The sequence below is a fragment of the Prionailurus viverrinus genome, chromosome B2 (assembly GCF_022837055.1).
Source record: "Prionailurus viverrinus isolate Anna chromosome B2, UM_Priviv_1.0, whole genome shotgun sequence".
Taxonomy (NCBI): Eukaryota; Metazoa; Chordata; class Mammalia; order Carnivora; family Felidae; genus Prionailurus; species Prionailurus viverrinus.
Genome location: NC_062565.1, coordinates 15,299,712 through 15,324,917, shown reverse-complemented (window position 1 = coordinate 15,324,917; position 25,206 = coordinate 15,299,712). Strand labels below are relative to the sequence as shown.

General features: G+C 42.1%; 1 protein-coding gene across 2 annotated transcripts; it reads right to left on the bottom strand.

Moving 5' to 3' along the window:
* Nucleotides 1-665: 665 nt before the first annotated feature.
* Nucleotides 666-25,206, bottom strand: TBC1D7 (TBC1 domain family member 7). 2 transcript variants are annotated; one of them, XM_047858290.1, is made up of 9 exons: nt 24,984-25,206; nt 23,858-23,893; nt 23,002-23,121; nt 21,932-22,012; nt 18,363-18,550; nt 12,407-12,544; nt 3,997-4,142; nt 2,297-2,426; nt 666-1,244 (listed from the first exon to the last, which is right to left on the bottom strand). In XM_047858290.1, the coding sequence occupies exons 3-9, from the start codon at nt 23,111-23,113 to the stop codon at nt 1,158-1,160; spliced, it is 882 nt and encodes a 293-aa protein (XP_047714246.1). In that variant the 5' UTR covers nt 23,114-23,121; nt 23,858-23,893; nt 24,984-25,206; the 3' UTR covers nt 666-1,157. The 2 variants fall into 2 exon arrangements, with proteins under 2 accessions (XP_047714246.1, XP_047714245.1); XM_047858289.1 differs by lacking the exon at nt 23,858-23,893.

Below are 25,206 nucleotides of genomic sequence, written 5' to 3'. Positions count from 1 at the left end.
GGAGCAGGAATCCCTTCTTACATGTTTTCTCTCAGATCTCCAACTGGCTGGAAAGTTCTTTGGGGGCAGAGCCAGTCACTGAATGAATGCAAAGCATCAACTGTAGGCAGCATTTTGCTTTAAGAAGTTTTCTTCTGGGTGTATTTTTTTTGTTTTAAAAAGGAAACACTCTTGGATATGTTACTATACAGAAGTACCAGCTGGTTTCAACGACTCGACTCCGTTCTGAGTTTTTTCCCAACAGTTATTTTACACATCAGGGAAGGAATCAATTATCCGAATTATAGCTCCATAATTTCATGGTCTCCGTCCTCTTCTGGGTACAGGGTCCGACTCACCCCTCGGGCTCCTGCAGGTCTGGCAGCTGAATCAGGGCCTCGTCTCACTCACCACTCTCAATGCCCGTAACTGCTCAATGAACAGTCACCGTCGTGTGGCACAATATGGCCCAGGCCTGTTAGCTGTTAACCTTACTTAACCCGCCACTTCTCATATTCCAATTCTAGGTGGCAGAGTGCTCCCTAAAGCCCACCCGACATTGAATGACCCATCAGGAAAAAGCAGGAGTCCAGCAGGACATCAGCAAGCACTCTCTCTCCTAGTAGGTAAATTTAAACATGTTTTGTTCAATAACTGTTTCATTCCAACTGAAACTGAGAAAAAAAAAAAAAGTAAGGCTTTTATTTAAACCGATTTGGCAAGACAAAGCCTCAGAAAGCAGCCGGCTTAGATTTCAACAAGTACTGCACGAACGAAAGCCGAATCTGAGCTGTCAACAAAAGGAAGTTGTTCTTTATTCCAGAAATAGACCTTAGAAAGTAACAAGCGTGGTGCTAATGAGACAGAAGCAGGGCGGGCTTGCTTATACACTGCCTACCGTGGCACCCGCTCACCCTGACTGAACTGCTTTGCAAACAGAGAGGCATTTTCGAATAACCCTTTTAAAATGCTATTCAGAGTTGAACTTTGTACCTCTGTGCACCCAAAAGATGCTGCTCCACAACACAACGTCACCAGGTGTCGTAAATCATTTTACTGGAAAAAATGATGCTTTGAGTGCCAAAGCAGAACCCTATTTTCAATGAGTTTAGTAGACCGTGTCCTGAGAGCACACTGCTCAGGGGGGACCTGGCAGGCCGTGCACGTGTCGGGAGTGGTCAGGCTGAGTGCACTGGGGTCCCACAGTGCTTGTGCCATAAGTCGATGGCCTTGCTCACGATTGCATCCGAGCTGTCCTGGGGAATCTGTGGACAAGCAAACCAGTCTCTGTGAAATTTCAGGGTTTATAACTTCATCATGTCCCTTATTCACTATGGCAGAGCACTTAATTCCCACCGGAGTTTCCACTACTTGCCAGAGAGTATCGTATAAAAGGCTGCTGCCAGGATCTTTGTTTCACGGGCCACCTGAGGACACACTAAGGAGCTCTGGACAGACCGCCTGGGTTTAAAACCTGCCTTGCCCACCGTGTGCCCCTGGGCAGGTTACCGAAGCTGCCGGAGTTCACATCCCATCTCCACAATGGGGCAAACGACAGCCTCACTTCCTAGGGCTGTTTAGGATTACATGGGAGAATCCATGAGAAATACTTAGTATGGGCCCTGGCACTGTTAGCCACCAATACAATGCTGATGATTCATTTACTCATCACACATTCACTTAGTACTTACTATTTACTAGGCCACTATTCAAATGTCAATAGTGACCAATTTAAAAAAAAAGAATAGACCTGGGGTCCAGTGAAATTCATCCAGATTCATTCATCCATGAATCTCTTCTACCTCTCGCCTAGTTAAGTTTATTTATTCTAAGATACACAGAGATTCATTTAGACCTTTTCCAACATGCACTAAGTATATACTTAAGCACATTAACAAACCCAACTGGGATTCAACCAGAGACAGTAACAGTAATGAAAAGGCTTACAAGCCCCCCCCCCCCCAGCCCCGCCCAAAAACCAGCAAGCTTCCTCTCCATTAAAAAGGATTATTCAGCCTCACATGACAGACCTCACCTCTTCCTTTTCTCAACAAGCCTTCTGAGAGTCACATCAGGGGAGGAGACTCTAGTCTTCAGTGCACACAACAACGGTCTCACTGCTCAGACCATCATCCCCCAAAGAGAGAATGCAAACTGTAATCCACAGACCAACTTTAAGCTAAACTTTTCCAAGGGGAAAAAGTATTTCTTATAATGTAAAAATATCAGAGAAAGAATGTGATGCAATAAAAAAATCTGGCTTCCCAAACGACTTCCTTTCTAGATTCAAAATCAAATTTGAAAAAAGCATACTTACATTTTCCAGAAACTTTGTTATCTTCTCTGCACTGTTCAGAGCCATTACTTTTATTTTAAAGGTTAATAAAATTTCCACAGCTACAAAAACTAAGATCTTACAGGATCCACTTACAACTTTATCCCAAACCCTATAAAAACAAAAAGATACAATAAAATCATTTGAGTGTGAAATTTATGTTTAGCTAAACATCTCAAATTACAATATTAAACCAAATTACTTCTTTTAAGTATAAACTTCAGAGAAAAGCTATAATGAAATAATCATCAAAAAAACAACAAAATAAATCAGCCATTGGAAACTTATTTCAGACACAATCAGCACTGGAAGGGAAGAAGGAATAATCACTAAAAGGTACTTGCTCTGCAAGGGATCTACGAAACACCCATTCCCTAATGTTTTAAAACTGACATTTTAGGGAAAGGAAGTCTTTTTTTTTTAATGTTTATTATTTAATTTTTTGAGAGAGAGACAGAGACAGAGTGTGAGCTGGGGTGGGGCAGAGAGAGGAGGAGACAGAATCCAAAGCAGGTTCCAGGCTCTGAGCTGTCAGCACAGAGCCCGACATGGGACTCAAACTCATGAACCGTGAGATCATGACCTGACCCGAAGTCGGACACTTAACCGACTGAACCGCCCGGGTGCCCCTAGGGAAGGAAAGTCTTAAACCAAAGTTTGGATTTCACTAATATTGTGTAATGCTAATATAATCATTAAATACTAAGGAAAACAAAAGCATCATTTGAAATAAGATTGGTGCAATGGTTCCAGTGGTTCAAATTCCTAAAACTTCTCTAAGAGCTTAAGGAGCTAGTTATTGATCTCAACCACTCTAAACACAATTATTCTGGTAATTCTTCAAGCTGGTGTTACACTCTTTGTGCTTAGTCACGTACTGTCTTGTGATGTCCTCTGTATGTCACCTCCCCTCCCAACCACCTCACACGGTCTTTGAGCGGCAAGGCCCGGGGCTCTGAACTACTGGCAGCACATATCTGACCTGAATGAGAACGGAGTTTGAGTCTTAGCTCTCTGCCTGCCTTCGCCTACTTTAAAGATGCCATGATGGAACTAAGAAATAGGAAGGTTTGCTTGGGATTAGGATCCCCCACATTTCTGGCAAAGGAAAGCCTATATCCATATATACTCCTAGAGACGGTTTCAGATGTGAATAACCTACAGCATCTAGCATATTGAGGGCCTTCAAGTCTTCTAATGTTACATTCTAATATTTCCAGCATTAACATCAATTTGTATTCATATTAGATTAATATTACTAACGTTCTAGTATTTCTTTTTTTTTTTAATTTTTTTTTCAACGTTTATTTATTTTTGGGACAGAGAGAGACAGAGCATGAACGGGGGAGGGGCAGAGAGAGAGGGAGACACAGAATCGGAAACAGGCTCCAGGCTCTGAGCCATCAGCCCAGAGCCTGACGCGGGGCTTGAACTCACGGACCGCGAGATCATGACCTGGCTGAAGTCGGACGCTTAACCGACTGCGCCACCCAGGCGTCCCGTAGTATTTCTAACTGTATAAATAATAAGTAGAATCAAGTGTTGCTCTGTTGTCTGCCAGAGAAGTTCGCTTCAAACTATGGTATTGTTCTAAAGCAAATTCATACTTTGAAGGCTGATCATGTGAAAAACCAGGACCCTTCTCTGACTCCAGGCCTTCAGAACATCCATGAAATACTTGCCTCTGTAAACTGGATTCGGGCAAGCACCCTGCGAAGCACCTCTTGAACCAGAGATCATAAGGAAGTTTGGACAGCGCAGAACACGTCTTCAGATGACTCAGCAGTCGGCTATCTTCCAGATTCAAGTATTGTTCAAAAGCCTTTGGCTAGTGATTAAAGAGGAAGAGAGATTACTCGTTTCCTGTGACATAACATTACCCAATCTTAACAGCCTGTGGTGAATAAAATGTACATGCTGACTGCAAGTAAGTGCTAGAAAACAAAATTTCAGACTCATCCAAGTCATTAGTGACGCAGGTTTCCCAGGTCAGCACCATCAGAGCAATCAACAATCTAGGGCTCAGGGGTTTTCCGGGTTGTTACCCTAATGCTAACGGCACTAATAAGGTTCAACTGAAGGTCAAAGTCCAAAGCAAAATTCAATTGTTCTGGGGAACTAAGAATGGCGCATGACACTCCTGGTTGCTCTAGAGTAGATGATATACTCAGGAAAAAGGGGGAAGGGGAAAGGGTAAGATCAGAGAAACAGAGTGGGACCAAAGTGGGGAGACGGGGTTCAGAAAAACTAGACCAAAAGAGCTGGACGTGAAACGGGCCCACCCGTCCCTGGCCACACTGATCCCGACCCATGCTGAGCACTGCTGTGCACCATGCCAAAGACACTCCTACAAGAGACGTCCACAGGAGGAACTCTGAACCCCACGTGCAGGAGAACTCTCAGGAGGCAGAGAAATAACGGGAAGGGAACGAAGAGCCTGGATTCCATCTGGTAGCCTCTCCCACAGAAGGTTAAGCAGCAGCCAATTCTAGGAGCTGGGAGAGCTAACAAAGCTGGCTCCCAGACCAGCCGAATCCACCTTGCACAAGCCGCTGCATTGAGAGTCCGCTGGCCAAGAATGGAGCCTGGGGGTCAAACTCTGCAAACTCTGAAGTCTATATTCCCTACCCAAAACAAAAACAAAAACAAAAAAAAAACCACATCCCATATCACCTAAGCAAATACAAATGTTTATTTTCCTAAATATCTGCATCTCAGCCAAAGAAGTAATTCATATCCCTTACCGTGTTCACTACAGCAAACACTATGCTACATACAGGGAACAGAGTGAAAGAAAATATGAAGCCCCTGCCTCCAAGGAGCTTGCAGTCTGCTTGAGACAAACATGTAATAAAGCTATCATGGGGTAAGCACAGGATGCTGGACACGTCGAGGTGGGAATCCTAACCCAGCTTTTAGAAGCCATCAACAGTCTCCCAGAAAGGTGACATGTGAGTTGGCTTATAAAGAATGACAGGAGCGAACCAGGCAAAGAGAGACCCACATATTAATATGGGGCCCAGTTTTCTCCTCTCTCAGGGGATCTTGAATTTTTTCTGTTTAACCAACTTTCCTACACGACCTAGTAATTCCTGGAGCTTCTCAAGAACACTACACACAACTCCCCGAAAACCGGAAGCTTTTCTCCAAAGTACAAGTCAAAGGACTCTTGTCCTCGCCTTTCACCTCTAAAATCCTATTCTAGAATTTTCGTTGGTTCTGCCAATGGAATGTTTTTTCACAAACATGGATGAAAACACATATATCAAGCATTTATATGTTACGTCCCATAGCAAACAAACTCTCATCTAAAAGTCAGTACAAATAATAGGGAGGAGTGAAAATTTTAAACCATTACCTTTTTCCCTCACCACAGTGTCAGCTCACTAAGGGCAGAGACTGTGTATCTATTTTGTTCACTGCTAGTTCTCTGGTACCTAGAACATTACTCAGCATTGTAAGCACTCAACACAGAATTGTGAGTAAATGAATATCATGAATTAAATGAAATGCTGAAATACATTAATCAACATCTTTTTTTGAGAGAGAGAGAATATGAATGAATGAATGGGGAGGGGCAGAGAGAGAGGGAGACACAGAATCCAAAGCAGATTCCAGGCTCTGAGCTGTCAGCACAGAGCCCGATGCGGGGCTCGAACCCATGAACCATAAGATCATGACCTGAGCCAAAGCCGGACACTTAACCCACTGAGCCACTCAGGCGTCCCTGTCAACATGTTGATAATCACTCAATGTACATCTTTTTGCCAGTCTTATTAAGTTTTTGTAAACATTTTTTCTCGATTTATAATATGTTCATTATAAGAAATCTCGAAAATACGGTAAAGAATAATGAAGGATATAAAGATCACTTATACTCACTACTGATAATGTACAGACCGTATAGCATCCGACTGTTTTCCTGTCCCTCCCAGCTTGTGCGCACACGCACCTGCACACTCTCTGGCTTAACAAGCACAGCAATGGCAATGAAAGGAAACTCACTTACTTTAATGACTACACACAATTAAGTCTGAGATGGCTTACAGACAGTCTGCTCTGAAAAGAGATTAACGAGGGAGGCCATCCACATCACAGGATGGTTTCTCTTCTCCCTGCTGGAGAGACCTTGTCAAAGAGCAGAAATTCCTAAAGCTTGTAGAGAGAGGAGTGGCTGTGATGTAAGCCTATGAATCAGAATACCGCAACATGATCAATGTGTCATCACCAGATCGAGTCTTGTCTTCTGATGCCAAAAACCCATCACTGCCCATTGCATATGCATTTCGCTAGGATTACAAACCAAGCTGTGCTTTGTGATAACCACTTTAGTTGATAACAAAAACCTGATGATGATAGGAAAGATTATAAAAACTCTCCTTTAACAAAATCCAGGAAGAAGAGGTCGACCTAACCACAGTAATGCAAATTTTAAGGTAGACCAAACACAGTTTAAATAAAGAGAAAAGTTCAAGTAAATGAGTAAATCAAACAGCAACGCAAAGGAAATTTAACTTTTCTTACACATTCTGAAGAACTTTAAAAAAAAAGCTTCATAACAATTTAAAACTATGTGCTGGGTACTATAAACATACATATTAAAATAAACCTCTCTTTTGAAAATGAAGAAATCAACTTAGGAGGCATTAAGTATCTTGCTGATTTAAAATTCATTTCTAAAAAGCAAAAAGAGTTCAAGCATAGCCAGAGCACTTTTGAAACAGAACAACAATATGAGGGAGTTTACCCTACCAGGTACCAAAACATACTAGGAAGCTATATTAAATGACTCATATGGTGTGGGCCCAGGAATAGACATATAGCTTGAGGGGGGGAAAAAAAAAGTCTAGAAAGAGATATAAGTATATATGAAAATCCAGTATATAATAAAGGTGGCATTTCAGATCTGTGAAAAATAAGAATGAACCGACACTGTAAATGGTAGGCAGTTCTGTTTCCTAATTGTTTAACTTTGGGCAAGGTACTTAACTGCTCTGTGCTTCAGTTTCCTCACCCATAAAAACAAAGATGTGCGTTAAAATTAAGTTTTCATTAATAAAGCAAACTTCCTGGCATGAAGCACGTTCTTAGTAACTGTCAAACAGAAAGAGGAAGTGGAAAAAGGTTTATTGCAGTTAACAACCAATAAACAAAGTCAAATCTGAGTCTGATGTCAGGCACAAAGATAAATCCTTTCACAAATTAACGGACTAAATTCTAAAAGGTTTAACACACACATAGACCAAAGGAGTAGAATAGAGAACCCAGAATTGGACCCACAAATGTATGGCCAACTAATCTTTGACAAAGCAGGAAAGAGCATCCAATGGAAAAAAAGACAGTCTCTTTAGCAAATGGTGCTGGGGGAACTGGATACCAACATGCAGAAGAATGAAATTGAACCACTTTCTTACACCATACACAAAAATAAACTCAAAATGGATTAAAGACCCGAATGTGAGACAGGAAACCATCAAAACCCTAGAGAAGAAAACAGGCAACAACCTCTTTGACCTCGGCCACAGCAATTTCTTACTTGACACATCTCCAAAGACAAGGGAATTAAAAGCAAAAATGAACTATTGGGACCTTATCAAGATAAAAAGCTTCTGCACAGCAAAGGAAACAACAAAACTAAAAGGCAACTGACAGAATGGGAGAAGATATTTGCAAATGACATATGGGATAAAGGGTTAGTATCCAAAATCTATACGGAACTTATCAAACTCCACACCCAAAAAACAAATAATCCAGTGAAGAAATGGGCAGAAGACATGAACAGACACTTCTCCAAAGAAGACATCCAGATGCCCAACAGACACATGAAAAGATGCTCATCACTCATCATCAGGGAAATACAAATCAAAACCACAATGAGATACCACATCACACCAGTCAGAATGGCTAACATTAACAACTCAGGCAACAACAGTGTGGCGAGGATGTGAAGAAAGAGGAACCCTTTTGCACTGCTGGTGGGAATGCAAACTGGTGCAGTCACTCTGGAAAACAGTGTGGAGGTTCCTCAAAAAATTAAAAATAGATCTGCCCCTATGACCCAGTAATATCACTACTAGGAATTTACCCAAAGGATACAGGAGTGCTGATGCATAAGGGCATTTGTACCCCAATGTTTATAGCAACACTTTCAACAATAGCCAAACTATGGAAAGAGCCTAAATGACCATCAACTGACGAATGGATAGAGAAGATGTGGTTTATATACACAATGGAATACTACTTGGCAATGAGAAAGAATGAAATCCTGCCATTTGCAACAAGGTGGATGGAACTGGAGGGTATTATGCTGAGTGAAATAAGTCAGGCAGAGAAGGACAGATACGGTATGTTTTCACTCATATGTGGTCCTGAGAAACAGAAGACCATGGGGGAAGGGGTAAAAAAAAAAATAGTTACAAACAGAGAGGGAGGGAGAGAAACCATAGGAGACTCTTAAATACAGAGAAAAAACTGAGGATGGGGTGGGGGAGAGGGGAAAATGGGTGATGGGCACTGAGGAGGGCACTTGTTGGAATCACCACTGGGTGTTTTATGTAAGCAATGAACCATGGGAATCTACCCCCAAAACCAAGAGCACACTGTATACACTGTATGTTAGCCAACTTGACAATAAACTATATTTAAAAAATAAAATAAAATAAAATAAAATATAAATAAATAAATAAATAAATAAATAAATAAATAAATAAATATTTTTAGGGGCGTCTGGGTGGCTCAGTCAGTTAAGCATCTGGTTAAGCATCTGATTCTTGATTTCGGCTCAGGTGATCTCCTGATTCATGGGATCGAGCCCCGCATCCAGCTCAGTGGTAACAGTGGGGAACTTGCTTGGGATTCTCTCTCCCTCTCTCTCTGCCCCTCCCCTGCTCATGCTCTCTCAAAATAAATACATAAATTTAAATAAATAAATATTTTTAAAAGTTAGAGCAAAGTTTTTTTAAAATCTGGTTTTTAGGAGTGCCTGGGTGGCATCTGACTCCTGATTTTGGCTCAGGTCATGATCCCAGGGTCATGGGATCGAGCCCTGCATCAGGCTTCATGCTGGGCATGGAATCTCCTTCAGATCCTCTCTCTCCCTCTGCCCCTCACTCCCACTGGCACATACCCTCTCTCTCTCTCTCTCTAAACAAAGCATGCTTTCTCCCTCTCTCTCTAAAAAAATAAATAAAAATTTCAAAATAAAACCTGTGTTTCTTGGAATTAGAAAGGGCTTCCTAAATAAGAAAAAGCAAAAGAAAAATATCGACAGATCCAACTGTATCAACACTGAAAAATCTCTGTATGACAGAGAGAAAGTATTGTCAACATATGTAACAAGGGATAAATATGCAGAGCATATTAATAACTCTTACAAATTAAAAAGAAAGATGCAAACAAAATAGAAAGGTGGACAAATACAAGTGGCCATTAAGCATATGCAAAGCTGCCCAGCCTCACTAGAAAATGAGGATATGTAAATTAAAATGGGAGACCATGTTCACTATCAGATTAACAAAAATTTGAGAAACTGATACCATCAAGTATTGGCAATGGAGTGGAAAACAGAAAATCTTCTAATCTGTTGTGGGAAGCAAAATTGATATGCCTTCTGGGTGAGCAACCTGGCAATTAAAAAATTTAAATACATCTTTCAACCTAGTAATCCCTTTATAGGTGCCTGACCTGCAAAAACATATATGTTTAAAGGATCATATACAAGGGCATGCTGACTGTCAACACAGATCTGTTATATTAAAATATGGCAAATTCATAACAGGCAATAATATCACATTTTTAAGAGGGAAAAAAAAAAGGTGGTTCTGGATGAGTGGCTCTCAACCCTAGCCATACTCGAGAATCACCTGCTGCTTTTTAAAACATAGAATTCTGAGCCCCACCCACCCCCACAGATTCGGACTTAATTGGTTTGGGTGGAGGAAAGGCACTGGTAAGTTTTTAAAAGCTCCCAGGTGGCGCTAATAGGAAGTCAAGGCTGAACACTACCGATCTGCACTGACGTGGAGAAGTATTCCAAAACATTAAGTCAAAAAAAAAAAAAATTGTTGTACCATATGAACAATGTTATAATATTTATGTATTTTTTAAAGTTATACCTGTAATAAATACATGAATCATTACGTGGACATATGTGTATATATTTGTGTACATATGTGTGTGCATGGATGCATTCCATCCATCCTAATGTACATAAGATAGTATAGGATATATACACTGAGCTAATGACAATATTTACTTCTTAGAAAGTAGGGGATAAGGAGGTATTGGTACAGATCTTTGGGAACAATGGATTTATCCAGATTGTTTAATACTTCAAGAATGTACTTATTACTTGTGTTATCAAAAATAAAGAATTCTGGGGGGTGCTTGGGTGGCTCAGTCAGTTAAGCATTCGACTTTGGGTTAGGTCATGATCTCATGGCTCGTGAGTTCAAGCCTCGCGTCCGGCTCTCTGCTGACATCTTGGAGCCTGGAGCCTGCTTCAGATTCTGTCTCCCTCTCTCTCTATCCCTCCCCCACTTGCACGCGCACTCTCTCTCTCTAAAATAAGTACACGTTAAAAAAAAATAAAGAGTTTTTTAAACATAAACTAGCAAAATGCTACTGAATTTGCTCCAATACGAAATAAGGAAAGCTAATGAAATCATGGTATAATCTGGATCTTTTGATTTAATTGGGCAGCCAACATTATGCTTCCCTCACCATGTTTGAATTATTTTTATTGAAATCAACTGTCAATTAAATTTTAAAATTCTGAAAATCAAATTTTACTTAACTGAAATCTAGAAAATACTCTTGTAACAGTGCTCTACAAAGCTGAAGGGTCTTGCCAACTGCCCCGGTAACTATTGTAGTTAGCACAGTTATCCTCGGGGCTCAGTCGGCCTCCGTCAGCGCCCCCTCATCCGGCCCTGCAGCCACTATCACGGTCACTGATTTCAAAAGAATTTTCTAATGGAACAAGTCACTGATCTAAGAAAAAGACATTCATACAACACCCAGTGCTCATCCCAACAAGTGCCCTCTTCAACAGCCATCACCCATTTTCCCCTCCCCCACTTGCCATCAACCCTCAGTTTGTTCTCAGTATGGAAACCAATTTGACAGTAAATTATATATAAAAAAAAAAAGGAAAGAAAGACACTCATTTTTATAAATGAGAGAAATAAAGGAAAAAACTAGAAAAAGAGAATGGCAAAGAGCCACTGGCTTATGCTGACGGAGCAAGTGGCCGTAGTTCTCTGGACTTGCGGGTCAGAGCACAGCCGCCAGCAGGCTGCCTCTGTCACATCCAGTCACCTTTCCTTCTTCAGTGACAGAATCCTGTTTTCACAGGAGATCACAATGTGATCCCAGCCTCTGCTGCAGACAGAGGTGGCCGGGTGCCATGGTCCTGCCACTAACAGAGGTGCGGAAGGAAAGTCTGTCCAAGGAAGACAGACTTGACTGGCTGTCCCTTCCACTCCTTCCCTTTGGTCTTTGCCCTTCCCTTTCTACCATCTTAGATCATAGATGTCATGGCTGTCACTCTAGCATCCATCTGTGAACAGAGGAGGAAGAAGGGTCACACCTAAGAATGCCAGACCAAAAGGACAGGAGCCTGGGTCCCCGCAGATATCATGGCACTATGGCACCCGCTCTGGACTGCCTTCCCTCTAGACTCCTGGTTACAGCAGAGAAAAAGATAAAGCTTCTGTTATTTAGGCTATCCGTTATATGCAGCCAAACGTAAACCTTAAGTAACAGAGAGGCAAGCTTAGATAAATCCAGTATATTCTAGACCGGGATAAGGAATACAAAAGAGCAGAGGTTGCAAACTATGGCCTGCAGCAGGCCAGATGCACCCGACCATTCTTTCCTGCATTGTCAATGGCTGCTTCTGTGCAACAACAGCAGAGCTGAGTGTTTGCAACAGAGACACAGAGACCATCTGGAAATAGTTACTGTTTGACCTTTTACGGAAAACAGTTTGTAGAGAGTCCGCTCATAATTGCAGCAGCACCAGGAAGTAAGGCTATGTCCCTAGTACCACTGTCCACCGCTACCCTCAAGAGAAAGAAAAGCATCCCTCACCAGCTGGGGTAAAGACTCCCGGTACTTGTTATTTAATTGGTTCACAAAGCATCGGATGATCCAGTAACAGTCGACGCTGTCCTCTACCATCTCTTCCACGGCTTTGGCAATGGCAAGAAATACTTCATCTTCTGGCTCCTGAAAGATTAGTAATAAATCTCGGGTTAAAGGGCGGAAGCCAGCAGAAGAGAGGAATACATATTTCTTTGATGAAAATGAAACCTTACCCCCTAACTTTTGAAGAGGCTGCATTAATAAATCAAAGTGGAACTGAAAAGCACATGGTCCATGACTAAACAGAAGACTAAGGCGGAGATAAGATTGGGTAACCAGAGAAATTTATTTGGATCAGTGGTGCTCATGACTGCCCAAGTTTCAGATTAAGCACTCAGAGATCTTCCACTTTCTAACATTTAAGGTCATCAAAGAAAACATAAATCATAAGCAAAGTGCTGGCTCTCTCCACCCAAAAATATTCTCAGGGCTAGAAAAGAATTTCTTCCAAAAGGATGTGATAAATATCATAAACAGTAACCGGAGACATCTGTTAATACAGTAATTTGTAAAAATCAGATGACTCCAAGAAGACTAATAAAGCATTTTCTTTATTGGAAAGCATTCATACATACCTTTAGAATTTTGTTCTGTCTTTAAGCAACTAATAAGTTAAAATGTCCCTAGAATCAGAATTTTAGGAATGAGAAAAATGGCATTTCCCAAACATTGTGTCAATACTCAAAATATGAACATAAACCTTCAAGTAAATTTAAACAAGGTAATCTTATAAAAACTACAATCTACTAAAACCTATTTTGTTTTCAAACATATCGTACACAAAATTATGTTTTCATCTAGGATTTAACAGCCAAAGGATTTTAGTGTTAAAAACAAACTAAAAAGCATCTTTCTATTCCTCTTAAAAGCTCCAAGTTAAATCAAAATTCCCATTTTGTTTTTTTTATGAACTAAGCTCTATGCTTTATTTGGATTTTATTAGTCCCCCCCACCCCCCCCCCCACCACCACCAATATCCTTTTTTCCATTCCAGGATTTTTTTTTTATTTGCATCCAAATTAGCATCTAGTGCAACAATGATTTCAGGAGTAGATTCCTCAATGCCCCTTACCCATTTAGCCCATCCCCCCCCACAACCCCTCCAGCAACCCTCTGTTTGTTCTCCACATTTACGAGTTTTGTCCCCCTCCCTGTTTTTATATTATTTTTGCTTCCCTTCCCTTGTATTCATCTGTTCTGTGTCTTAAAGTCCTCACATGAGTGAAGTCATATATTTGTCTTTCTCTAATTTCGCTTAGCATAATACCCTCCAGTTCCATCCATGTAGTTGCAAAAGGCAAGATTTCATTCTTTTTGCTCTCCAAGTAATACTCCATCGTGTATGTATGCCACATCTTCTTTATCCATTCATCCGTCGATGGACATTTGGGCTCTTTCCATACTTTGGCTATTGTGGATAGTGCTGCTATAAACATAGGGGTGCATGTGTCCCTTCGAAACAGCACACCTGTATCCCTTGGATAAATGCCTAGTAGTGCAATTGCTGGGTTGTAGGGTAGTTCTATTTTTAGTCTTTTGAGGAACCTCCATATTGTTTTCCAGAGTGGCTGCACCAGCTTGCATTGCCACCAACAATGCAAAAGAGATCCTCTTTCTCTGAACCCTCACCAACATCTGTTGTTGTTTGAGTTGTTAATGTTAGCCATTCTGACAGGTGTAAGGTGGTATCTCATTGTGGTTTTGATTTGTATTTCCCCGATGATGAGTGATGTGGAACATTTTTTCATGTGTCGGTTGACCATCTGGATGTCTTCTTTGGAGAAGTGTCTATTCATGTCTTCTGCTCATTTCTTCACTGGATTATGTGTTTTTTTGGGTGTTGAGTTTCATAAGTTCTGTATAGATTTTGGATACTAACCCTTTATCTGATATGTTGTTTGCAAATATCTTCTCCCATTCTGTCAGTTGCCTTTTAGTTTTGCTGATTGTTTCCTTTACAGTGCAGAAGCTTTTAATTTGATGAGGTCCCAGTAGTTCATTTTTGCTTTTGTTTCCCTTGCCTCCGGAGACGTGTTGAGTAAGAAGTTGCTGCGGCCAAGATCAAGAGGTTTTTGCCTGTTTTCTCCTCGAGGATTTTGATGGCTTCCTGTCTTATGTTGAGTGAGGTATTTCACCCATTTTGAGTTTATTTTTGTGTATGATATAAGAAAGTGGTCCACGTTCATTCTTCTGCATGTCTCTGTCCAGTTTTCCCAGCACCACTTGCTGAAGAGACTGTCTTTATTCCATTGGATATTCTTTCCTGCTTTGTCAAAGATTAGTTGGCCATACGTTTGTGGGCCCATTTCTGTGTTCTCTATTCTGTTCCATTGATCTGTTCCATTGATTGTTCTTGTGCCAGTACCATACTGTCTTGATGATTACAGCTTTGTAGTATAGCTTGAAGTCTGGGATTGTGATGCCTCCTGCTTTGGTTTTCTTTTTCAAGATTGCTTTGGCTATTCGTGGCCAAAATTCCTATTTTAATAAAAGCATTTCATTTTAGGTCTCCTTTCAACTCCTTAATATTCTAGAAAATGTCAAGAGTAAGAGAATCACAGAAAATAACATTTTCTTAACATTTAATTAATGTCAGAGGAAGAGAAAGAAGAAGGGAGACTCCCTTCCCAGACTCCCACCCAATACTGGACACTCTGCCAGGGGCTCCCGAATGTGGCAGCTCACTGGCTCCAGGACGGTCTGAGAGGCCAGGGAGGAGGACCAATGTCCTCGACCGTGTTCCCAGGCCTGTGTCGAGCACTGTCACGCACTCTGCTATATAGGAATACTAAAGAGGCTGCGTGGGGCTCAATGACTGGGGAGATGTGGGGGCAGAGCCAACACCAACACTTTGAGGTCACACTTGCCACAGGCCGCAGTAGAGGTGTCGGCTTGGAGCACGGACCAGCTGAGTAGGGATGAGACCCATCACTTAGGTTTCTTGAACTAATAGATAGTCTAGCCTCATTTAATATATAATTTAAGAACTTGCAGAGAACTATCCACTTCGCTTTGTCAGAGGTAAGCAAAGTTTAAAGACGTTTGTTAAGAGTTCCAATTATTTTCAGTTCTCTCTTGATAAACTTAACAAAAGTGCACAACAACCTAAGCTCTATCCGTGGGAATCACATCATTAACTTCAAAAAGAACGAATAAGTCAAAACTCTCAAAGTGCTATACTGACTGGTAGGCTGTAAACCGCAATGAAAAAAATAAGCTTTGGGGGGCGCCTGGGTGGCTCAGTCAGTTGAGTGTCTGACTTCAGCTCAGGTCATGATCTCACGGTTCGTAGGTTGGAGCCCCGTGTCGGACTCTGTGCTGGCAGATCAGAGCCTGGAGCCTGCTTCAGATTCTGTGTCTCCCTCTCTCTGCTCCTCCTGTGCTCGTGCGCTCTCTCTCTCTCCCTCCATCCCTCTCTCTCTCTCTCTCTCTCTCTCTCTCCCTGAAGAATAAACATTAAAAAAAATAATTAAAAAAAATAATAAGCTTTGGGGCACCTGGGTGGCTTAAGTCAGTTGAACATCTGACTCTGGATTTTGGCTCTGGTCATGATCTCATGGTTCATGAGTTCAAGCCCCTCATCGGGCTTGCACTGATGGTGTGAGCCTGCTCGGGAGTCTCTCACTCTGTGCCTCCCCTACGTGTGCACACGCGTAGGCATGCACCCTTTCCTCTCAAAAATAAATAAACTTAAAAAAATGTTTTATTGAAGAGCACAGCTTGCAGGCAAATCCCGATTGTGAGCAGTGTTTTAGCCACATACACAAAAAGTTAAAACGCCGAAAATGAATTTCGAACTGCATTAAAATAGCCAAAGCCCAAGAGTTATCATCATTCCTTTGCCTGAACTTCTCCTCTTCCGTTTCTTTTCCCTTTACAAACAGCAAGCAGTCCAAGTAACTGGAGTAAAGGTTTGTCGAAGACGGAAGTTTAAAAAGCAGGTTGGGGCCTCCAGGCGAGGGCCAAGAGGTAGCTGGCAGTGCTGGTTCCGAGACGAACAAGCAGATCAGTAAGTGTACCAAGGGGGACTGGAGCCTTTCATATTCGCAACTCTCAGACAAGGAACTCGCACACACAGGAGGGTGAAGGCTAGAGGCACTCGTGGTACTGGACTGGAACCAGAGGGATCAGTGTGAACAGGGGGCATCCAACACCCAGAGCCAGACACACAAACACACCTAGGTGTGTGTGAATGGGTGTGGGTGATTCTATATAGCGAAGGTGCACATGTGTCCCAGCTCTGTCTACGGACAGGACCTAGAAGCCCCACACACCAGCCACAACACGAGAACATCCGCTGCCCTGTAAAACCACACTTGATTCAACACGGAAACAGCTGATTTGGGGCTTGGGTAGAGAAAATACAAGATGGGTTGGGAATACTTTTTGTGTCGGAAAGTAGAGAAATGCTCAAAACGATGGGAACTTATCATAAAGAGAGAGGAGTCGATCTGAAGGGGCTCCCACTGGCCTAATCTGAGACAAGCTGAACATCAAGTAAATAATAGGAGTAATGGATTACAGGCCATTGAATAAAAGAGGAAACCATAAATTCACTCTGGCATAAATAAATAAATGAGGGAGAAGGGAAAACCCTTCCTTATAAAAGAATGCCAACTAATAAATGCAGAAGAAAAAAGCAGTTAGAAAATCACCATCTGGCAACCAGCACAGTAAAAGTTACCTCAGGCAGGAATCATTAGTGGATGGACATTGACTTGGTCTCAAAGCATCTCCTCACAAATGACTTCTTAGTTACAAAAGGAAAAATAATAATCTTACTTTGAAGAAAAAGGGCCGACACCACTTTAACCAACTGGTCAAAGTTAGCGGCAACAGTAATTAAGTATCATTCTTCTGTAGTATTCCTGCCAAAAATTCATAATCGAATTTTAATCATGAGGAAGCAACAAATGAACCCAAACTAAGACACCCTCTACTGCCCAGTACTCTTCAAATGTGTCAAGGTCATCACAGACAGACCAAGGAACTTTTTCCAGATGAAAGGAGACGAAGATGTGGCAATAAATGCCACCTGTGAGCCCACACTGGATTCTAGACCCAGAAAAGGAAAGCAGCAGGACATTCAGTAAGGTCTACAGATTCATGGTATTTTATCAACGATAATTTTATGGGTTTGATAATTATGTAAGATGAAACATTTGGTGACACTAGGTAAAAGTACATGGGAACACTATACTATTTTTGCCAGTTTTTCTATTTCTAAAATGGTTTTTAAATGAAGAGTTAAAACACTTAAAATATTTTTTAAATCATCAACAAAGGTTAAAACTAGTGGGTGAAAGTTTGGTAAGAAAGTCTGATAAGTTCTGAACAAAACTTTTTGTTGGTCGGTGATACAGGGCATTATTGGGACAACTAGTCAAATGTGAATGGAGTCTGAAGATCAGATCTTAATACTGTATCACTGTAAACTTCTTGTTTTCAATGATTATACTATGGTTATTCTATACTGTGGTGACCTAGGGGAGTGTTATTTTCTTTAGGAAGTATATACTGAAGGAATTTCAAGTAATGGAATATCACGTCTGCATCTTATTTTCATATGGTTTAGAAGAAAATATGTATACATAACACAGGGAAAACAACAAAGCACACATGGTAAGATATTAATGATGGAGAAACTTGGGTAAGGAGTATATAGGATTTCTTAGTAGTATTCTTGCAAGTTTGCAATTATTTCAAAATAAAATGTATTTTAAAAAATTAGATTGAGTAGGAATGTGCAGGGCCACGAACGCCAGGGAAAGATGTATTGCTTTTCTTGCCCAGAGAGAGGAGAGCCACTGAGAGTTTCCAAGGTAAAATATGATGTAGTCAAATGCTAGCAGGATGGGACAGTCTCGACTTGAACTAAGTGTTCAACAAAAGTACCACTAACCAGTGGAAAGGAAGGACTTCGAGGCAACTTTCCAGACTCCAGCTGGTACATGCGGAGATAGACTTCCACCTGAGGCGTGGCCTCAGTGACACAGCGAACGACTTTCAGGGCGTGAAGGACGTCACAGTACTGCTCCTTGCGGTACAACATCACCTGGGCATGGGACTCATGGTGTGGAGGCAGGATCCCTATATGGAGACGGAGGGGGGGAAAGAAAGGGCAAAAACACTGAGATGCAAATCCAAATCCCCCCTTTGTTGGAGAGAATCAAGTGAGAAGCTGCCCATTACAATCAGACTAGAATCACACAGATATTTAGTTACCATACAGATTCTGTTTTAGAAATTCTCTCTATATAAAACAATCTTAAATTTAAATACTATCATTATTTCAATGGTACCTGCATCATTGATATTTAAGAGAAATGAAATGGCATCATAAAGCCCTTGAATAAGTGTGCCACTTAAACTCAAGATAACCACATCAATCATCAAGATGATTTAATTAAATGTATGGTTGTCAGCCCGGGGCCACCCTCGGCTCCTACAGACTGGTCTCCAGTTTTTGCATGTTGCTCCTGCTATGCACTGAAATGCTTCCCCCAAAATGCAGATGTTAAAGCTCCACCCCAGTGTGGCTAAATGTGGAGACAGCGCCTAGAAGGAGATTAAGGTTAAATGAGGCTGTAAGGGTGGACTGCAATCCAACAGAGCTCCGGCCCTTACAAGAGAAGGAAGAGATACATTTGCTGTCTCTCTCTCTCTCTCTGCCATGTGGGGACAGATTGGGATGGTGGCCATCTACAAGCCAAGTGAGGCCTCACCAAGAACCAAACCAGCCAGCACCTTGATCTTGGATTTCTCAGTCTCCAGAACTGAGAGAACATAAACTGTTGTTTAAGCAGCCCTGTTTAAGCAGTCTGTGGTATTTAGTTATGGCTGCCCTAGCCAACCATACAGGCCCCTCATCTCAGGACCAGCACCAACTTATCAAATCCTTCTCTTCCCCGATGATCAAAACTTGCTCACAAAGTAGCCTAGCTTCGGGACCACAAAAATCTCTGATTTTCACTGATGAGACCACCTTACATCATATTCTGATGCCATTTTATGCTCACTGACTCATTTAAACATGCCTACCTATGAGGTTTGGGGGCAAAAACCATCTTTTTTACAAACAAATGGCATGGGAAAAGCATAGTGGGAGGAGCACCGGACAGGCTTTTAGCAAACATAGTTTCTAGTCCCACGTGTGAGAACACCAGGACTCTCAAAGTGTCTCTCTGGGAACTTGTTTCCTCAGCTGTCAGAGGTGGGAAATGGGATGGGTAAGCATCTCACGAGCATCTTCTGCACAACACGAGCCCTAAAAGCCTGCATGAAAAGAAGGATGCCGGGGTCAAACAGGTTTGTAAAACGCTGCCAATGAATTTTCAAGGCTCTAAATTCTGCTATAAAAAAAAAACGTATTTATTCCGGCCTCATTAAATGTAACAAGACTGTACAGGAACATGGACTCTGGAGTCCAAGTTCCTGGGTTTGAACTCTAACTCTACAATTAAGTGGCTGGACAGCTGTCGGCCACTTACTCAATCTCCCCTTAGAGAAGGCTGAGCTTCTCCAGCTGAAAAATGAGACTAATAATATGTGTCATACAGTTGCTGTAATGAATAAAAAGTTATATAAAGTGCTTTGAAAGTACACAACACATACTAAACTAGTGTTAAGTGTTAGCGTACATCTGATAAGGATCACTCTTTTAGTAGAAAACACCACAGATACAGTATGCTAAAGAACAGTCTGGAAAACAAAAGGTGGGTGAGCGCAAGAGACTTTAGCTAACATGACGCAATGTTAACATCAGAACCTAACTCGCTTAAATGTTCTTTGTCCTGACAGAAAGCTTCACCTACCTTAGCTTTGGAGTTCCGTACCAGGCTTCCGCAAAAGCCAAGGGAATACACTAACATGTCCTCCAAATCTGGGCTAATAAAGATTAAACGGCTGTAATTACACCCTCCTCATACTACTTGAGGCAGCACAGTGCCTCCCATGTTCAACCTCAAAGAGCTAGTTCTAAAGTTCTGATAGTTACCTGAAATGGTATCAGCAGGCCTGACAAGGTCCCTGAGTAATCAACCCCTGTTCTAGGAAAAGTCAGCCCGTCTCCTTACACGGCATGGCGGCTCCAAATCTCCAGTGTCTTTACCACAAAAAATAACAACAAAGACTTACCTGGTAAAGACAAGTGGGGAAAACAGGGGTGACGAACAAGCCTGGACACTCTTGAGGTGTCACAAAGCACAACTGTACGTCTCCCACCCAATCCACTGGTGTTAGTAACTAATAAGACACATAGTATTTCCCAGCAGAAAGAGTGTCAGCATCCCTGGAAGGCATTTATGTTGATGGCCACTGGAAACACCAAGATTTAAGAACAAAGGCTCAAGATGTAAGAAAAACTAGAATAGTTGATACCTGCTCTCTGGGCGTAACGGCACTGTTACCCACCAGACATACGAGTGCTCAAAGACTGTCGGGATGCACAACAAAGCAAGGCATTCCACTTTCTAGAATGGACTGTGCTTGCTCGCTGCCTCCACATTACACGATCAGACTTAGGACAGCAGATGTCTCAAGTCCTGCAAATACAGTACGTTTTGGAAAGAGAACGAGGCCGACGGTCTATCTTACCTTCAAACGGGCTCCACCAACCTAAGTTCGAATCCTAGCTCTGCCACTTACAGACTAGAAGGCCCCAGGCAAGGGATTTAGCCTTGCAGTCTTTTTTTTCCCCATCTGCAAAACTGGGATATTAATACCTACCTCACGGGAGAATTTGGCGATTACTTGAATTGTCTGTTTGTTTAAGGAAGAAAGAAAAGGAGGGTGGCAACGGACAGGTATTATAAGCATCAGCAGGCCCGGCAGAAATCGAGGAAGAAACACTTGGCTCAAAAGGCCAGTCACCTGTGGCCCCTAATACACTTTTTCTCCCACAGAAACTGAGCAGGCGCGTTTCTCCTTCTCCTTCAGCCACTCGTCACTGGAATGTATCCATTTATGCTTCTAGGAAGTAAAAACTCCTCCATTTCTTTCTGACTCTGCTAGCACTCATCGGGAAGTTAGACCCCCCTAGAGCTGGGAATCACAGAAATAACAAATTGAGAGCCACAACCGAGGAGTTAATTTAATTTAGCTCAGTAACCTCATTTTACAGGTGCAAGAGCTGAGGCCTCGCCGGGGTCTTCCTCAGGTTTACCCAGTTGACAGTGAAGCCCAGGCCAGCTCTTTCTCCTGTCCGATGCTCTCCCCGCACCTTGTTTCAGGAACACACCTTACTTCCTCTTCTATTATTACTGGCGCCCGTAGAGTAATACTTAACGTACTGCTACTGAAATCACCTTCTTAAAGGCTTTCACAGTGAGCAATAATTCAGTCTCCTGACATTAGGCCCAATATGCAGCAAAGGGCCTAGAAGAATCCTCTCTTTCCTGACGGATAAGAATGACAAATATCCCATCACTCAACATTTTTGAAGATAAATCTTCCAACTCTTGAGTCTCATACCTAGAAGCACCTTCCATACCAACGCACGGTACATGGACGGGAGAGGGAATCTCTGACTAAAAGTACAAAGTTTCTCGATATCTAGAGGAAGAAACAAAGAACAATTGGTTAGAAACTTTTTATGCTGACGACACGAAAGTGCATTTTGGTTTTTTGTTTGTTCGTTTAATTCAAGTACAGTAAGACATTTCTCCAGAGGATGTCCACTACAGTCAGTAAATCTAGAAAAGGCAACACTGGTCTGATTTCTAGCCCGGGTGTTTCACCAACTGGCTACTTGAAAACAATCAGTGCTTCACAGCCTAGGAGATGCATGTTGCATACATTACTACATTCCCTGTGTCACATTAGCAGTAGTTACTATTTACAGAATTTCATTTAATCCACACTGCAAGCTTGTTGGGTAGTTATTGTTTTAAAGCTGCAGAAACTGAAGCCCCAAGCAGTTAAGTGACTTTAGTTAGCAGAGCTAGTGAATGGCATGGTCAGCCCTTAGATCCCCACATTCTCCAATAAACCACACTCAACTGTCCTGAGCCTCAATTCCCTGTGCTCGTCAAATTCCGGCCATGCTTAAAACACAAAGATCAGGAGGGAAATGGTTTCGAAATTTTAGAAGCATTCTATGCATATAAAGTACTATTTTTACCTATGGTTCAGTTTATTTTAGTCAGCAGAACAGACCTTATTATTACTACAAAGCAACTAAGATGTCAATACATAATGTAGTCTCACGGTATTTGCATCGGAGAAAAATCGTCTGGAGACTTATGAATTTACCCAGAAGCTATGATAACAGCTCTGAAAACAGAGGAAATATATGGGTCTAATATGAGAAAAAATACCACCGCCTTCTTAACAGTCCTTTCAAAGACATCCGACTCAGCCTCAGCAAATAGAAGCTTGAAAAATCCATAACCTCTCCCAAAAGACACCATTTACCTGTCATCCTATCAGTAAAAGATACAGCAGGTAACAAATACTTCTGAATGTCTTTCAAGATACCACTTCTTTCAGGACAGCTGGGACGACTAAAACCCAATAACCTCAACCTAACTTGTAAAACTCACCGAGCCGGTCATCTTTTAGGAGAATCTCCAATGATTTCTTTTCTTCAACTCCACGAAACCCCACTTTCTCATAATACACTGAACGGAAGTTTCTCTGAGAGTCCTCAGTCATGTTTCATTCTTGGAGAGAGAAAGAGTAGGGAGAGGGAAAGAGTGAGCTTAAAAACAGAGACTGGACAATTTGGGAACTTTTCCAACGATTTTCTCAAAATTCCCCACGAATTCAATATACTAAAATAAACTGGCTGCCTTTGCATAGGACTCAACATTATCTATTTTTTTTAATGTTTATTCACTTATTTTGACAGAGAGAGAAAAGGAGGGGCAGAGAGAGACAGAGAGAGACAGAGAGAGAGAGAGAGAGAGAGAGAGAGAGAGAGAGAATCCCAAGCAGGCTCCACGCTGTCAGCACAGAGATGAACAGGGCTGGATCTCACAAACCGTGAGATCATGACCTGATCTGAAATCAAGAGTCACTTAAATACTGAGCCACCCAGGCGCCCCTAAATGTCTCATTTTAAACAACTAACACCACCTCACCTATGTTCCTTGGCCAAAAACCAGGACATAAAACTGAAGTCCTCTGAGCTGCTAAAATAGATTTCACAAGGTGCATGCACTAAGGCTCCTACTTTACTTATGGGAGTTTCTGGCCATTATACACGTTCAAAGAAAAGAAGGAAAAAAAAAAAAAACACACTAGTGAAATACGAGGACAAGACGTCATACGAAAGGGGTTACCAAACAGTCTCCACTAGGAATTGTTTTTGTTTTTACAAATATTCTGCATTAAAAAAATGAAACTGTATTCTAAAATGCTGGCAATGTGTCTTTAGGTAGGATTCCGGGTGATTACCTTTCTTTTGCTTAGCCATATTTTCAAATGGGCATTCTGTGAAATAAAAAAATTAAACTATAAAGAAAGTAAAAACAACAACAACAACAACAAAACAAGCTTCTCACTTAGTTTTCCTTTAAACACAATCCTACCAAATGCAGTTATCGAAATCAGAGCCCACAAGAGATGAACAGCACTGAACTGTAAGCCAGAAGGGGGGCAGGAGTGAAGCCTATTAATAAACGATGCCACAGAACTGAAGACAGAATAACGACTTAAAATCTGGCATTGGGACTCAAAAAGTTCAGCGGTGTCAGGTTCTTTCACAATAACGTTCATAGGACTGACTGCAAGACATCGGGGGAAAGGTGAGATCAGGTTGGCATTTTAAGAATAAAATGGATGTAAGGCATTTTTTCAGAAAGTATTGCACTGCCTGAAATCAAATACTTAAAATGTCAGTGCAAAAAGGAGTCTAATCCTCAGGTTTTCGAAATCCTGACAAGTCCCCAGCGAGGAAGGGAGGGTTGAGTTCCAGACAAGCCAAGGTCTTCCTTATCGAAAACTCTGCAGCCCTTCGGTCTCAGGAAAGGTAAAGATTCGTTAAAAAGGAGAAATTCTAAAGGGTTCTGAGCTTTGGGGACCACACGTTTTAAACAAAAACAAAAACGAAACAAAAAACAAAAATTCCAGGGTGGCTCAGCGGGTGAGCATCAGACTTTGGCTCAGGTCGTGATCTCGCGGTTTGTGAGTTCGAGCCCCTCGTTGGGCTCTGCGCTGACAGCTCTGAGCCTGAAGCCTGCTTCTGATTCTGTGCCTTCCTATCTCTCTGCTCCTCCCGTGTTCATGCTCGCTCGCTCTCTCTCTCAAAAATAAATAAGCATTAAAAAAATTAAAAAAAAAAATTCCAAAGCACTAAAACGCCAAATGAGTTCGGGGATTTCTTTAAAAGCAGCAAACAGCTGCAGGGCGGTGCGGTGCCCGTTACCTACACACACGATTCTCAGATTGCACTACGATGGCTACAGGTCCTCCCGGAGGAAAATCCTGTAATTTACACGCCGGCCCCTGAGCGTCCACCTGAGGAAAAGTCAACACACCCTGCTCCACGACCCCAGGTCCCACTCTCCCTGTTATGCTTCACCTCTAGCAGTGGAAACCACACCCGGGTTGAGACTAAGTGGTCCGGGGGGAGGCGGCGGAAACCAGGCCCAGCGCGCTGACCGGCCGGCGGGCAGGGGAGGCGACGTGAAGGCCGCCGCGGGGACTGGCGCGCCCGAGGGCGGCCCCCGGGGCGGAGGGAGGCTACGGGCCACCTGCGCCCTGTCAGCCAGCGCCCGGTCGCCCCCGCCGTCGCCGGACGTGAC

Bases quoted from the DNA above. Each gene is read 5' to 3' on its own strand.
- TBC1D7 (XM_047858290.1), bottom strand. From the start codon at position 23,113: ATGACTGAGGACTCTCAGAGAAACTTCCGTTCAGTGTATTATGAGAAA. The intron at 4,143-12,406 runs GTGAGGGATGCT...TTTAATCACTAG, and splicing joins GGGAGTCTTTACCCCAGCTG to CCAAAGGCTTTTGAACAATA. The intron at 1,245-2,296 runs GTAAGTATGCTT...GCTTGTCCACAG, and splicing joins TAACAAAGTTTCTGGAAAAT to ATTCCCCAGGACAGCTCGGA.